This window comes from Myotis daubentonii, chromosome 2 (genome assembly GCF_963259705.1).
Source record: "Myotis daubentonii chromosome 2, mMyoDau2.1, whole genome shotgun sequence".
Taxonomy (NCBI): Eukaryota; Metazoa; Chordata; class Mammalia; order Chiroptera; family Vespertilionidae; genus Myotis; species Myotis daubentonii.
This window is the reverse complement of record NC_081841.1, coordinates 97748578-97764006: the sequence shown is the minus strand read 5'-3', so window position 1 is coordinate 97764006 and position 15429 is coordinate 97748578. Positions and strand designations below refer to the sequence as shown.

General features: G+C 41.9%; 1 protein-coding gene across 14 annotated transcripts in view; it reads right to left on the bottom strand.

Moving 5' to 3' along the window:
* The window catches only part of WNK1 (WNK lysine deficient protein kinase 1), a 151587-nt gene that overhangs the window by 3821 nt on the left and 132337 nt on the right, over positions 1 to 15429 (bottom strand). For 5 of the 14 annotated variants that reach the window (XM_059683919.1, XM_059683926.1, XM_059683925.1 and 2 more), the window contains 6 exons: positions 13847 to 13905; positions 11362 to 12020; positions 8481 to 8683; positions 6721 to 6915; positions 5767 to 5859; positions 2786 to 2827 (listed from right to left, as the gene is read on the bottom strand). In XM_059683919.1, coding sequence (XP_059539902.1) covers positions 2786 to 2827; positions 5767 to 5859; positions 6721 to 6915; positions 8481 to 8683; positions 11362 to 12020; positions 13847 to 13905 — 1251 coding nt within the window. Of the gene's footprint in view, positions 1 to 72; positions 955 to 2785; positions 2828 to 5766; positions 5860 to 6720; positions 6916 to 8480; positions 8684 to 11361; positions 12021 to 13846; positions 13906 to 15429 lie in introns of those variants that run through there. The other 9 variants (XM_059683918.1, XM_059683924.1, XM_059683927.1 and 6 more) reach the window with 6 other exon arrangements.

Genomic DNA, 15429 nt, shown 5'->3' with positions numbered 1-15429 from the left:
AGAAGCAACAGAATATAAACATTACATGGTGTTTGGATTATAATTTAATGAAGAGGAAAAGCTCACAGAATGATGAATGGCAAGCCACAGAATGGGGAGGATGGATTGGGAAGCCATGCAACAAAGGAAGATTCGAAATCCTTATTTAGCCAAATGTTTTGCCATAACAGGGCAATGAAACCAGATTCTCTTCAGGAGCTGCAGGTAAGGAAGGCTAAAGAACTCAGGACCATGGTTGGTACAAAGGGCAGGGCCCTCTTTCAGCCCATTCACATAGCATCTCAGAGGACTGAAACATACTGCCAGCAAACGTTTCCAGCATCGGTGAGGGAAGAGTGGGACGGTCAGTGAGGCTAGCTTTTCTAGAGTGTTAGAGAACGCAGGGCAAACAAGGTGATTTCTTGAGCACTGGGACAGGGTTCGAGTAGGAGTTACAGAAATGCAAAGACAGGTGTTTGGCCCAGGAAAAGACATAGTTCCCAAGCCATGTGGGACTTGGCCATAATCTTTAGCCATTCCTTAATGGAAAGAGGTGGTAAGAGAAACAGCATGCTCTGTTCAAAAACACTTTTCACATGGACCCCATAAACACAAATTGTAAACATAAATTTGAGAGGAAATAAGGCTTCAACCTTTCCCAATTTCCTATGAGTGAAGAACCAAGTTTACTTGTGAGGGAGGTTTACTGTTTGCCTGAATCTTTCAACTCCAAGAAGGCATGCTTTTCCTGAAGATGACCTCAGTTTCAGCTGGTTCCAGGATCCTCAGCCCTTCCACCCCCTTTCCCAGAACAGCAAGCACTCTTATGTGGAAGCAATAGGAACACTCAGCTGAGGCAGGGGTGCAAAAGGGAGGAGGAAGCTTTGAGGTGCAATGAAGGAGTTCTATTTCTATAGTTTGATGAGAAGAAAGGAGTCTGTGTCCTGCCTGATTTCGGCTCTGCTGGAGGGCACACTGAAGATTATGCGAAGAGGCAAGTTTTAGGGAAGAGGGAGAGAAGAGTCATGGTCTTGTTTGTATACCCTCACCCCACCTTCTTAGCAGATATCACATTTGCTATAGAATAAATAAAAGCTACTAAGTTGTGAGCACTAGGCCTTAAGATATCCCAGTAATACTGGGGGCTACATAAATGCATACATTTTCCTGCTTTCAAGGTCAAAGCAGCACTGAAGCACAGCAGCATACCTGAAGCAACTCTGCCATTGAAAAGCCCTTTATGATCCTTGCTGGTCAAGTTTATACCACACTATCCAGAGATGGCACACACAAGCATGTCAGTACTCGAGAAATAGCTAATTCGGAGGTGAAGCTGCAGAGGAAGGTCACATGCTTCTTACCACCAAGGCTTGACATGGAACTACTGTAGTGTGTGCTAGCTCCCTTCTCAGTGCCCATGAGAGCCACAGGGAATTGCTTTTGCATGTACAGTGTAAAGGGAAGAGTAAATTCCCCTATGGCACAGGAAACAGCCTTCCTCAAACAGCGAGAGTGAGACAGTGGTGGAATGGGAGGGAGGAAGAGGCAGTGAGGATGGCAGTGATGATGGTGAAGTCCAGAAGGCAAGCATATCATGCATGAGGACCACCATCTGGTTCGAATGGTGATTGCTTAGTGAGCTTGATGGTAAGTGAGCCAATTAAAACAAAACCAGACACTATCCCAAGTGAGCAGAGCTGTCAAAGCCAAATACAAGAAGCTCTGTGAGGTGAACACCAATTACAAAGCTCGTGCTGGGAGACCGCCTGCTCTGGTCTCATGCTTGTTGCCTTTCATGCTGTGAGGCCCCTGTATGACCAAATCTCATGTCTCACTTTAACTTATATCACACAGCAGTGGATTCTGAAGGTACGGTTTGTACCTTGAGGGAGAGTCAACCATACAGTTGACCTTATTCTGGCTTCTGAAAACAGGTTTTCCCGTTAAAGGAAATAAACACATCCCTTTCTGACTAGAAATAAACTCCTGGGAAAAGTTGACTATAAACACTAGAACATGTTGTGGATTTTGTCCATTTCAGTAATAAAGTGTCTAAGAACATTTTTAATGCAAACATTTCTGAGAACACTGTGTTCCTTCCAGAGTATACTGACTAACCTTTCTCAGTTCTGCTGAAAAGCTCTCAAAAGTAAGTGTATGCTGAACCACCCAAAATCTATTCTTCAGTTTTCTCCTGCTATTAATACGTTTTCCCCACCTTGACACCGCCAGATCCTAGTAACAATAACCTATTAGTAGCCACAACTTACTGCCTAATATATCCCAAGTATAGCGTTTTCTGGTTGACCTAGGTGGTCTGTGGGGTTGTTGAACTGTCTGCACTTTAATGAAAAGCTATCAATCTAAGAAGCCAGACTCTACAAAGTTGTGCCTTTCACTTCACCAACCTAGCAGATGTGGGGTAATGGGCTCTTGTATGCTGTGACCACTGCTGATTTTCCAGTGGCCGGCACATTTTGTTAACTAACAAATTCTTTCACAAAGGAGTCAGGAGTCCTTGATCTCTCTGTACATATCCATGGGCTTATCAAGCCATAATGTCACAGAGGTAGGCTTGCAGGGCGTCATCAATGAAAACACTGACTATGAGGTGATTTCTTAATCTGGAAGGATAGCCAGTGTTCAGCAAATAAGCATGTTAAATAATATATTAGAAAAGGGTGCGGAACTAGAGAGATGGAAATTGGGAATCAGGGAGTTGTGAGGCTTCAGGGTCCAAAGAACTCAAGGATAACAGGATTTGCAATCAAGGACCAAAAGTAACAGAAAAATAAAAGATAATTACTACAGAGCTGGTTGCAAGGACAGACTTTTTTCACCATCTTCCCTGAAGCACAAAGAGAGAGCAATGTGTTAAAAATAAAGAAACATCAGTATAAAATATTTAGAATCTCCAAACAGCACACAAAGTCCCAGCAAGAGAAAGCAGGAGGGGAGACAGACTGGTAGGACCTGGAGCCCTTGCCACAGATGTAGTTCTATGGGATGTATTTTATAGGCTGTTAGCTTTGACTTGGTTATATGATGGGCTGTGGTACCTAGCTGACAAAAGCTGGATTTCCATACCCAATCTTTGTATCTAGAAGTGCAATGCTCTGCATTAAGGTCTGGGAGGGGAGGAACTCCAGTCTCTCAGATCTCACTGCTTGAATTTCAAATACCCAAGCAGTCTTTCCATTGACCCTGTCCCGCTTTCTGTTTCTCCTGCTGGGTTGTTAAAAAGCACTCAAGTAAATGCATTAGCAATTCTACCACAGTGGGCTGATAGATATTACCATTGTTACAGTTTTCAATTAATTTAAATTGGCTAATATATTTCCACATCCTAGACATACTAGTACATACTAGTACTTTCCCCTCTAGAAAAATCTTTAAAAGTATATGGAAAACAAGCAACTTTTGAACATAAATAAAGCATTAAGGCAAGCCATGCTTCCAAACCATTATCTATTTGGAGAGCATAGAATAATGCATCCCAAACTAGTAAGACCTCCATGCCTATAAGCACCTGGTTTTTCTTTCCACATTTGCTTTAAATCTGCCTCCTGTAATTTGGTCACCAAGGCTTATAAGATATACTAGTATACTGATGTCACCTTTCATTTTAGACCTAGCAGGAAGCGATAAGATTTTAATATTTCTAAACACTTTTATTCAAAAATAGTATAATACCACCTACCTTTAAGAGTGTGATGAGAATTCATTGAATTAATTTGAAGTGGTATCTACCATATTATATTTTACAAAAAAGCCTTGGTTCTCTTTATTCCGTTAAACATTTCAGGCTGTATAACACTTGCCTCCTACTATTAATGTCTTTTCATCTTTCTAGCTGGACATATAAATTAAATGCTTATTTAAGCATCAAGATGTTAGTATGCTTGGTCCAGCCTAGTTTAACCAGAAAGTTATATGAATGCTCAAAAATCACACACGCTTGGAAAACTACCAAACTGGTAACGCCTTCCACACCTTTGTTAATTAGCTTTGGCTAGTGATAAGAGAGGCCCAAGGACCTCTGAACCATACTCAGAAATAGTGATGGCCTTAGCACATGCATTTAAAAAGCACTTCAATAACCACATCAGAAGTTTGAGGCCTTAACAGAGACCTTTATTTAAACTCTAGCAGAAGTTTTCTACTTAAGCCCTACATTCATTTAAAAAAATTTATTTCCATTTACATTTGCGGGCCAATTAGAGGGAAATGATGCATGCTTCTCCCGTGCTGCCTGTTTCATGTATGTGATTTGTAGAACAACCCTAGAAGACAGGTGTCATCATCTTTTCACCGTTGGGAAAGATGGGTGGAGAGGTTTTGCTATTGTGCCTTTAAGGAGAAGGCTTGGAAATCTCAGCAGTTAAGGTAAAAATACCATTTTTACTTGCAGGTGCTGGGATTTGGTCTTCAACAGAATAAATGCTTTATGAGAGTAACTACACTGAAACCCTTTCAACACCTGATTTTATGAAATTAAAAGGTAGTGGTGGTGAAAGGATCCAATGAGGAAATTCTAGCATCTTTTCAACTGATAGATGGTTGCTTAATTGACCAGAAAAAGATTCCAGTCTCTGAAAATTAGGGTGTAACTTTTACCTGCTGCCAGGATCTAAGTGCATCAGTGATCAACATGGGCAGTACTGAATAGGACAAAAATTGTCTTCATTCTTTTTTCTTTAAAAAAATCATTGATTGATTTGAGAGAGTAAGGAGGAGGAAGGAAGGGCAGCGGGGGGGGGCATGGAGAGGGGCGGGAGGGAGAGAGGGAGAGAGGGAGAGAGGGAGAGAGAGAGAGAGAGAGAGAAGAGAGAGGGAGGGAGGGAGAGAGAGAGAGAGAGAGAGAGAGAGAGAGAGAGAGAGAGAGAGAGAGAGAGAGGCGCATTGATTTGTTGTTCCACTTATTGATGCATTCATTGGTTGATTCTTGTATGTGCCCTGACTGGGAGTCAAACCCTTGACCTTGGTGTTTATCAAGAAGATGCTCTAATCCAGTGGTTCCCAATGTGGGGCACACACCCCACAGGGAGGCAGTTTGATTTTTAAGGGGGGCCAATTCAAGAATGAGTTATTAACAGTGAATTTTTGCATTTCTTATGGTTCTAAGGGCCTCATATACATATATAAATATATAGTGACATATTTATGAATTTCAGTTCTCTATTATATGTTTTGAAACTTCTTCATATTATTTTTTAACACTTTCTTAGTGATTTCTTCCTCAGTACTTCACCTCTGTCCTTTCGTTCTTTTATTTTTCTCTTTCATGGATGCCATGTTCTTTGGAAGCTTGTTTAGGCCAAGTTAACGGCCTTTTAGGCTTCCTAAAATAGTGAGTAGGAGTTCACTTTTTGAATAATAAGAATTATATGTCACAGGGGGGGGGGCATCTGGATTTTAGAAATGCTTAGGTGGGGCATGGCCAAAAAAAATTTGGGAACCACTGCTCTAACCACTGAGTACCCGACCAGGGTCCAGTCTTCATTATTCTAAAAGACCCAGCAATCTATGTAACCTAACACCATATCTACATGGATCTATGAAGAAGCAATTCTATCAGAAAGTTATTTTGAAATTTATAGAAACCTATTATTATTTCTACATCTTTTATAATAATTAATGTAGGGACCCAAACTTCTGAGGGTAACAGTAGTTCAGCCAAGCCGCTGAGTAAATGATATACAAAGACAAATGAAAATGGACTGCGTGAAATATCAGATCCAAGCAGCAGAAAAACAAGGGCGAGGAAGGAGTAAAGGTGTTACACACAAAGAGCCAAGCAGGGCGTACTCAGAAATCGGGTCCTCCTGCCACCAGGTTTGAATGTCACCTGCTCAGATGCACAGTTAAACTTCGCACAGCCTGTGGGAGGGGAGAAACAGGGAAGAACAGAGAGAGAAGAGACAGAACACAACTACAAGATGTTAGAAACTTGAGGCTGGAGTGGTGAAATGCGCTACAATGACACACAGAACAAGCTTCTAGGGAAAGGTCAAATATACAGGACAGGAAAATTAGGCCTCAATTCCCTCCATCTGCAAAAAGCTTTTCACAGGGGAATAATGCTAGGTAGTTTGAGCTCTGGCCAAAAAGTACATCTTCAATTTCGGTGAAATTGTGACAAAGGTACCTAAGCTACCTATCATATTTTCCCCATTCTTTTCTCCCCAGACAGTGAACTCCTTTCATACTTGTTCTAAGGTTACTAGAAGCTCTTTCCTCTACAGGAATGTTCTGAGCAATCATTAATAAATAAAACTATTTGAAAAGTAAATAATCTATATAAAAAATTGAATTGTAGGGCAATTCATCTTAGTATGCTACTCCCATACTTAGAAATTTAAAAAGCCCACATTAGCTAATCCAGCAAATTAGCTTTCAGAAACTGCTAAAACACCTTAGAATTTAGTGCAGGAAATCTGTCTAGTCATAAGTTGCAAATCCCAAATGAGTTCTTCATATCGGTCACAAACCTAAACATTTGCTGTAATCCTTTGAAAAGAAGCTATTTCACCTGATAGGAACAATGAGTGCACCTACCTAATCACTTCCCACCCCTTCAGCTCATAGATCCTTGGAAGTGTACAACACACAGGCGATATTCTGGTCAACTGGTCTTCCAACTCACCTTAACAATAAGCTACTCATTAGGCTTTTGTCCTGGACATGGCAATATCTCCATTTTAATGTTTTTGGAAGATGACGGTTGTTTTACTTTCTTACCTTGACTTGGAGCAGAAAGGCTTGGTACTGAAATGGCACCATCACTGGTGAAGGCTGAATAGAGGTTGTCACTGGAGGGAGATGGCTTTAGAGGTTGTAATAACTGATTTTGCCCAGTCTCTGGGATGTTGCCAGGAGGTTGGAGGGTTTGCTGGGGGTGCAAGCCTGAAGCTGCACTCTGACCAGACAGATTACCTGCCAGAAGACAAAGTGGCATGAAGAAACAAGTACAGCTTTCCCAATGCACTTTAATAGGCACTGTCCTTATTCTTCCAATTTGTCCCATTGAGTGATTAATGGGCCAAAAGCTATGACTAATGAATAGAAGGGGAAGTGTGGAATGGCATGAGAATCAACAGTTAATAGGGCCATAGGAAATTATCCTGAAAGTTTTTTAGCTTTAGAAAACCTAGATGGATCACAAATCTGAGCTGAGTGGATGTGTAGAACAGTGGTCACCAACTGGTGGTCTGCAGACCTCTGGTGGTCCATGAGGTCCGAAAGGTTGGCGACAGCTGGTTTAAGGAAACTTTTGGAGCAGCGGTTGACAACTGGTGGTTCGCGGACCACTGGTCTAGAACAGTGGTCGGCAAACTCATTAGTCAACAGAGCCAAATATCAACAGTACTTCTTCAAAATAGACTCGCCCAGGCCGAAAACTGACTTCTGCGAATGGGCCACGAAGTTTCAACCACACTGTACGTGCACGCCCGCACGTGGTATTTTGTGGAAGAGCCACACTCAAGGGGCCAAAGAGCTGCATGTGGCTCGCGAGCTGCAGTTTGCTGACCACTCGTCTAGAATATATAGATACGAGAGAATTCCATTTTGCAGTTCCACAACTCTACTATAAAACACTGAGTTGGATCATGATACAAATAGGTTTGGCAAGCAGTGTCTGCTTAATTTTTCTTGTAAGCATATGTCAGATCAAGTACAGAAGAATTGTTAAAAATAGTTGCTATTCCTTAAAATCACATCTCTACTACTGAATTGGTTCTAATGTGCTAGAGAAAATTTGGGTCTCTAAAACTTCCAGAGAATGGAAAGCTGCTAAAAAGTTTGCAATTGCTCTCTAACATATTTGCTAGCCCTGCAGAACAAATATGAGATATACACTTATTTCAGACTTTTTTTTTACTTTTCAACTAATTATCTGTGTTTATCACAATTTAAATAGACATAGAATTCATTACAAGAGATTATGATTTAACTATTTTTTAGTTACAAACATTAGGAAATTCTTTGTCCCAATATAGGTAAATAAAATAAAAACTTTAACCAAGGAAATTATCACTTAAGACATACTCAAATATCTATATGAAATTTATATTTATTCCAGTCACAATTATGACCAATTCATTCATTGAAAGGAAGAACCAAACTGAACTTTACTAAGTACAGGTGAAATATATTTTCTTCTAACTGCCCAAGAGTTTGGAGAAATATGAGGTATGTGTTACCAGGCAAAGCTAATGTTTTATCCTTAAGAACAACTATAAATGAAGACTACCCATGGATAGCAATATAGATTACAATGAAATAGGCCATTGAACTCAACCAGTCCACTTCCATAAATTAAAAAAGAGGTACTATAAATATGGGGAGTAGAGAATTCAAGGAAGTAAGAATATTAGGAAAGTCAATTAAATTCTTTTGATATTTAACAAAAACAACAAATGTTCAATAGGTTATATACACTGTTGAAGACAGAAATAAAAGACGGGACACCATGGCTGACCTGGTCCATGGCTTCTTACCTGAAAGCTGGGGGCTTTTACTGCCCAAGGAACTGATGCGACTAGATTTGCTGCCTTTACTTTTAGTGGGTCGCCTTCTTCTTCCTGAAAGAGGGGCAGCTGGGGGAATAATGACAGCAGGGGGAACCTTGCCCAGTTTGGTATACAAAGATTCAATTTCATGTTTCTGGCGACTCTGCAGATCTTGAATCTCTTTAAGATGTCTATGAAAGATAACCAGACATAATTCAAAAATATTAAAACCACCTTTGTTCAAACAAGACTTAACCACATATTCTTTAACCTCCATTGAAGTGCCTACTTTTGAATCTTTGCCCCAAATGTATTTAATCTAGTTTCTACTACACCTTGAGATTCTAGTTTGTCAACTCATCTTGATGGCCTCCATTACCCAAGCCAAAATCCAACAAGCTCCCAGGCAACAAATGGTTGATGATACAGTAGGAGAAAAAGATTAGGGCTTCTGAGGTTATACACAGGAGAACTGAATTTGCTACTCTGATTCAGTTTGTCAAATATGACCAACAAAACATTTCAACACTGGTTCATTTGGTAAACTAATAAATAACTAGGACTAGGTCAATAATTATAAAAACTGCTGTTAATAAAAGTAATTTAGTAACAATAACACAAAAGATGCCGACAAAGTTCTATAACTAGAAATGATGTGGGTCCTGATGAGTACAGGAGACCCAATGAGAACTACATTCAGATACTAGCTCTTGCCCATTACCCTTTCTTTAAAAGAAATGAGACATAGCCCTAACTGGTTTGGCTCAGTGGATAGAACAGGGGTGGGCAAACTTTTTGACTCGAGGGCCACAATGGGTTCTTAAACTGGACCGGAGGGCCGGAACAAAAGCATGGATGGAGTGTTTGTGTGAACTAATATAAATTCAAAGTAAACATCATTACATAAAAGGGTACGGTCTTTTTTTATTTTAGTTTTATTCATTTCAAACAGGCCGGATCCGGCCCGCGGAACGTAGTTGCCCACGGCTGGGATAGAATGTCGGCCTGCAGACTGAAGGGTCCCAGGTTCAATTCCGATCAAGGGTACATGCCCAGTTGTGGTCTCGATCCCCAGTAGGGGGCATGCAGGAGGCAGCCAATCAATGATTCTCTCTCATCATTGATGTTTCTATCTCTCTCTCCCTTCCTCTCTGAAATCAATAAAAATATATTTTAAAAATCCTATATAATAAAGAGGGAATACGCAAATTGACCGTCACTCCACCACAAAGATGATGGCATCCACAGCAGAGGCCGAATTCCTGTAACGAGCCTTAACAAGCAATCAGCAGGGACTTGAGGCTGTGCTTAACTCCCCCCCCCCCCCCCCCGAGGCTTGACAGGGGACCTCAGGCCACGTCCCCCGCCCCGGCACCGGGCAAGAGGACCTGAGGCCACACCCCCTGCCTAGCGGGCTTGACAGGGGATCTCAGGCTGTGTCCCCCACCTGGTGGGGCTTGACGGGGGATCTCAAGGCATGCCTCCTGCCCCGGCCCAGGCTGGGGGACCTCAGGCCGCGCCCCACACCCTAGTGCCGGGCCAGGGAACCTGAGGCTGCGTCCCCCCGCCCAGCAAGGCTTGACAAGGGTGGGACTGGCTGAGTCTGGATCTAGACTGATGGGGGGGGGAGCACGGCTGGGTCTCAAGCGATTTTGAGGCGCATGTGGGTGGGTGGGGACTTGACTCTGGGTCCCATGGTGTGCCCCAGACTCTATCAGGAGGAAGATTTTCATATACATTTTACTAATATTTTTCATCTCTGACACTTCTTTTATAGAGATAGGGCAAATAGCAATATTAAAATATTTCCTCTAATTAATCCCCTTTTAATGTGCACAAATTTCATGCACTGGGCCACTAGTCCTATATAATAAAAAGGTAATATTCAAATTGACCCTAACAGCAGAATGACTGGGAATGACTGGTCTCTATGACACACACTGACCACCAGGCAGAGTGCCCCCTGGTGGTCAGTGCACTCCCACAGGGGGAGCTCTGCTCAGCCACAAGCAAGGCTGATGGATGCCAGCACAGCGGTGATGGCGGGAGTCTCTTCTGCCTCCTCAGCAGCGCTAAGGATGTCCGACTGCAGCTTAGGCCTGCTCTCCTCTGGCAAGTGGACATCCCCCGAGGGCTCCCGGGCTGCCAGAGGGATGTCTGACTGCCAGCTTAGGCCCAATCCCCCGGGGAGCAGGCCTAAGCCAGCAAGTGGACATCCCCCGAGGGGTCCCAGACTGCGAGAGGGCACAGGCCAGGCTGAGGGACGCCCCCCAAGTGCACAAATTTTTGTGCACTAGGGCTCTAGTTTATATATAAAAGCCTAAGCAACTGGTCGACTGGTAGCTATGATGCACACTGACCACCAGGGGGCACTCAATGCACAGGCATGGAAACATGGAACAGAATGATGAATCTCACAGGGAAGGGGGGGTAGGGCGGGAATTAACCAAAGATCTTATATGCATACTAAGGGCCCCTCAGCCTGGCCTGAGGGGATCGGGCCAAAATTGGCCCAGTACATGGATTTGTGCACCAGTGGGGTCCCTCAGCTTGGCCTGTGGGGATCAGGCTGAAACCTGCCCAGTGCACAGATTCATGCACCAGTAGGGTCCTTTGGCCTGGCCTGCAGGGATTGGGTCAAATCTGTACACTGGGCCTGCAACATCCCTGAGGGTTCCCGGATTGTGAGAGGGTGCAGTACAGGCTGAGGGACCCCACCGGTGCATGAATCCATGCACCGGGCCTCTAGTAAATAAATAAATAAAAGAAATGAGACATAAGCATATTGTAGTGAAAAGAATACTAATATAGGCACCACAAGTTAGGTCTTAATTTTGCCATTATTCTTCATAGGAGAAAACATACGTACTTTTCTCGTAGTCGTCGCAGCTCTAACTTTAAGTCTTCATCTTCAATATCTGACTCATTGTCACTACTCATGTAAGAGGAGTTGAGTGAGTTACTAAGGCTTTGACTTAGATTTTGGATAGGAAGGCTCCTTGAGCTCAGTTGAGGGGGGGAGTGTGGACTACCTGAACCATCATCCACATCCCTACTTAGGAAGGCAGCCTCCAAGTCAGAAGATGGTCCATTCAGATGCGAAGGATCTGACAGTTCAGGCTTTTCTTTCTTTGGTATCGCAGCAGGAAGAACAGTTTGTTCCAAATCCATAAAAGGAGATGCCATTGGTCCCTCTTTCTTTGCCTCCGTGACCTTATCTTCAGTTCTTGATACAGAGAAACGACCTACTTGGTTTGCTGTAGTTGTCACCTGAAAACGTCCAACCTTGGTAGGCTGCCCCATTTCTGACTTTGCTTCTGAGGCAGGAGCTCTGTGGGCACTATCTGGCATATCTGAAGAGATAGCAGGGATGGTCATCCCATTAGGGTCTGGCTTCACCAGGGTACTCTCTGGACTACTACTTGATAGCACTGAGGATTCTGAAGTGCTGGATTCAAAACGAACAGACTTTGCATCTTCAGACTTATTTTTACCCTCTTTCTGGGCATCATCCATTGCAACTGAAACCTAATGAAAAGAGACCAAAGTAAGATTCTTTTAAAAGTCCCTAATATTCAATTTTTAGAGTGGACCATTAAAAAAGAAAATAACAGAAACACTATTTCCTAGCCAGTAAGTAGGCTGATTATCCCTGTACATAGTCCCTCCATTTTTTATTGTGAAAATAAATAGAATATCATTATAGAGAACAACACATCTGTACTGAGATATACAGATTAGATGTATATTCTGAGTGCCTGGCTAAGCTTACTAAGTAAATTACTACTTTTATATCTAAAGCATCGGACTCACATTCAAATCTTAGTAAAAATATAAGTAACAACAAGTCATGGAATGTTGGGGATTTCTTGTGAATAATAAAAACTGCAAAGATTAAAGCCAATAAATGTTAAATGCCAGCTAAGCTTCAAGAATCAACACAACCAAGCATTATCATGAAAATGTGAACCCTGAGAAAAAGATATCTACTAAGAAGGGCTCCTGGTGGCAAACTGGCCTCAGATGAAAACAAAACAAAACAAAAACAGAGCTTAGCAGCCATTTTCATACGGGGGCCTCTCAAACAAACTGTCCTTTAGGGAGAAACCTGCACTGAACTACCTGGCTGCATTATTTCTGCCATTTGATCCAGCCCTTATAAAAGAATTCCTAGAATATTTTAACCAATAGGACAGATGCTTTCTCCACCAAATCAGAGTTGAGCAGTTATCAACTTCTTCAACCAATCAGAGTGGCTCTATTCTGTCCTGTGCCTTTTGGACCAAATTGTGAGGAATTGGGAGTCTTCATTCGCATGAGGATGGATCAATCAGGGACCATGGATGGGGAACTTCAGTCTATATAAATCAGCTCCTTTCTGGCTCTGGGAGCATACTTTCCCTCTCCACCAAAGGCTGATGATTGCATTTCCCTAGCTGAAGATATCTCACCAGAGCAGAGCAAAGCAGATCAGTGCAGGCCAGAGTTTACAGTATGGAGCAGCCCAGACCAGCAAGGAGCAGAGCTGTCTAGCCAGAGTGGAGCCTGGCCTCAGGCCTGCCTCACAGCCATGCTGTTTTCATAGCCATGCTGTATCACAATTGAGATGTTTTGCACTGAATAAAGTTTCCTTCTTCACAGCACCCCAAATTGGGGATTCTTATTGCTGTTGAACTGATGCCAACAACCATTGGCTGACAAGAATAATTGAAAAGTAGTTGTTAAATTAGTAATAAAAATGATTTTCTAAGCTTGCTTGGCACTGTATCCTAACAGCCAGAACATGTTCCCTTGTTGGGCCAACTGGGAAAATAAAATTATATAATCACTTGACCTAGTATTTTTACTTCAGAAATTAATCCTAAAAGATTTTCCTAAACATGAAAAATATTTTATATACAAAGTTGTTTACTGTTACTTTAATCATTATGTTGGAAAAACAACCTAGTGACTAATAAAATAACAGGTGAATGGTTAGGTAAATAAATCATTAGATGGGGGAAAAGCTATAAAGTATTCAGCGTTCAGTGAAGCAAGGGCAATTTTAGGTATACACATATACAGGAAAAAAGGAATGGAAGGAAAGAACACCCCAAAAAGTAATCCTGGGGAGGGTGGAAGGATAGGCAGATAGTATCATTTTCTATTATTTATCTACTGTTCTAAGTATTCTGTATTTTCTTTAATAGCATGTATTATTTTGAATAGGGAAAAATAGTAAGAGCTATAAAGTTCTATACAAAAGAAATATATCATCAAATTGGCAATTAGGTCCCAAAAGGTAGGTAATAATTCCGTTAAATATATATTCCCCCCAAAAGGGGAATCAGAGCAAGGAAAAGTGATTGTCTTACCTGAAATCGCCCCGTCTTAAAAACACCAGTTCCTGAACTAGCTGCTGTGACTTGTGACACTAGAACAAATAAATGGAGGAGGAAAAGAACTTAAATCAGCATCTCTAGTTAGCTTCTTTTCCCACTGGCCAGAAATACAGCAAAATGAAACTATGTATCGGATGAAAGTTGTTAGAGGCAAGGAAAATTTCCTTACCCCCCTGTCCCCTTGGGCTTTGTCCAACAAGGGAAAAGTTATTGTTTGCTCTCCTAGAAGATACCTTTAGTATGAAAGATTATATTGTTTGGGAAAAATTGTCAAAGTCTGAAAATTTATCATTTACCCTCTTCCTTTACTTGTACACATGTTGATATGGCATGTTTGAAGGAATAAGTTCCCTATAGAAGTCCTCCTTATCCACTAGTCCACTTTCAGTGGTTTCAGTTATCCACAATAATTCCATATTTTGAGAGAGAAAGTGAGAGAAAACATGCACATAACTTTTATTACAGTATATTGTTAGAGTTGCTCTACTTTTTATGAGTCGTTGTTAGTCTCTTACCGTGCTTAATTTATAAATTAAACTTTATCATATGTATGTATGCATAGGAAAAATAGTATACATATAGGGTTTCATACTATTGGCAGTTTCAGGCGTCTACTGGATACATCTTGGTACGTATCCTCCACTGGTAATACTGAGTATTGTATAACCAAAGTAGCTTTATAGCTTAACTATAATATTAACAGATACTATAAAACTAAGGTTAACAAACAGTTATACTGTTATCCACTCTTTAACTCAAAGATATAAATAAATGAAGAGAACAATGAAATTTCACCTAGAATATTAAGACCCATTTTTAAAAAATAAATATTTTTATTAATTTCAGGGAGAGGGAGAAACAGAGACATCAATGATGAGAGAGAATCATTGATTGGCTGTCTCCTGCTCGATCCCCAGGGATCAAGCCTGCAACCCGGGCATGTGCCCTTGACTGGAATTGAACCTGGGATCCTTCAGTCCACAGGCCGATGCTCTATCCACTGAACCAAACCAGTTAGGGCTATTAAGACCCACTTTTAAATAAAAACCAGCTATGGCAAACTGGTTAGGTAACATTTAGGCAAAATCCTAGGACAAGACAGTAAAGGTGTTAGAACCATTAACATGCAGTTCTGAGCAACTTTAAAGCCATGTAGGTCCTCTCTAGGGTTAATCACTTGTTTGAGTTTCTTTCTAGAGATAATATAGAATCTACACTGGCATTTTCTTTATTTCACACAACCAGATTACTGATTTTAATATCTATCCTGTATAATAAAAGAGAAATATGCAAATTAGCCACCCTTCTGCTGCACTCAAGCCACGCCCACCAGCCCATGGGAGTGATATGCAAATTAAACCAACAAAGATGGCGGTGGCCACGGAGCTGGAGGCTTGGGTTGCCTCTGGTGACCCACGGAGGAAGCCAAGCTTCCTGCCTGCCTTGGCCTCTGCTGAAGGGGTGGCTGGGGGGCCTGGGTCGCCCGGCCGCTGGGAGCGGGGCGGGAACTGCCGAGTCGCCATGGTGATGCGGCAGAAGTTCCCGCCCCATAGCCG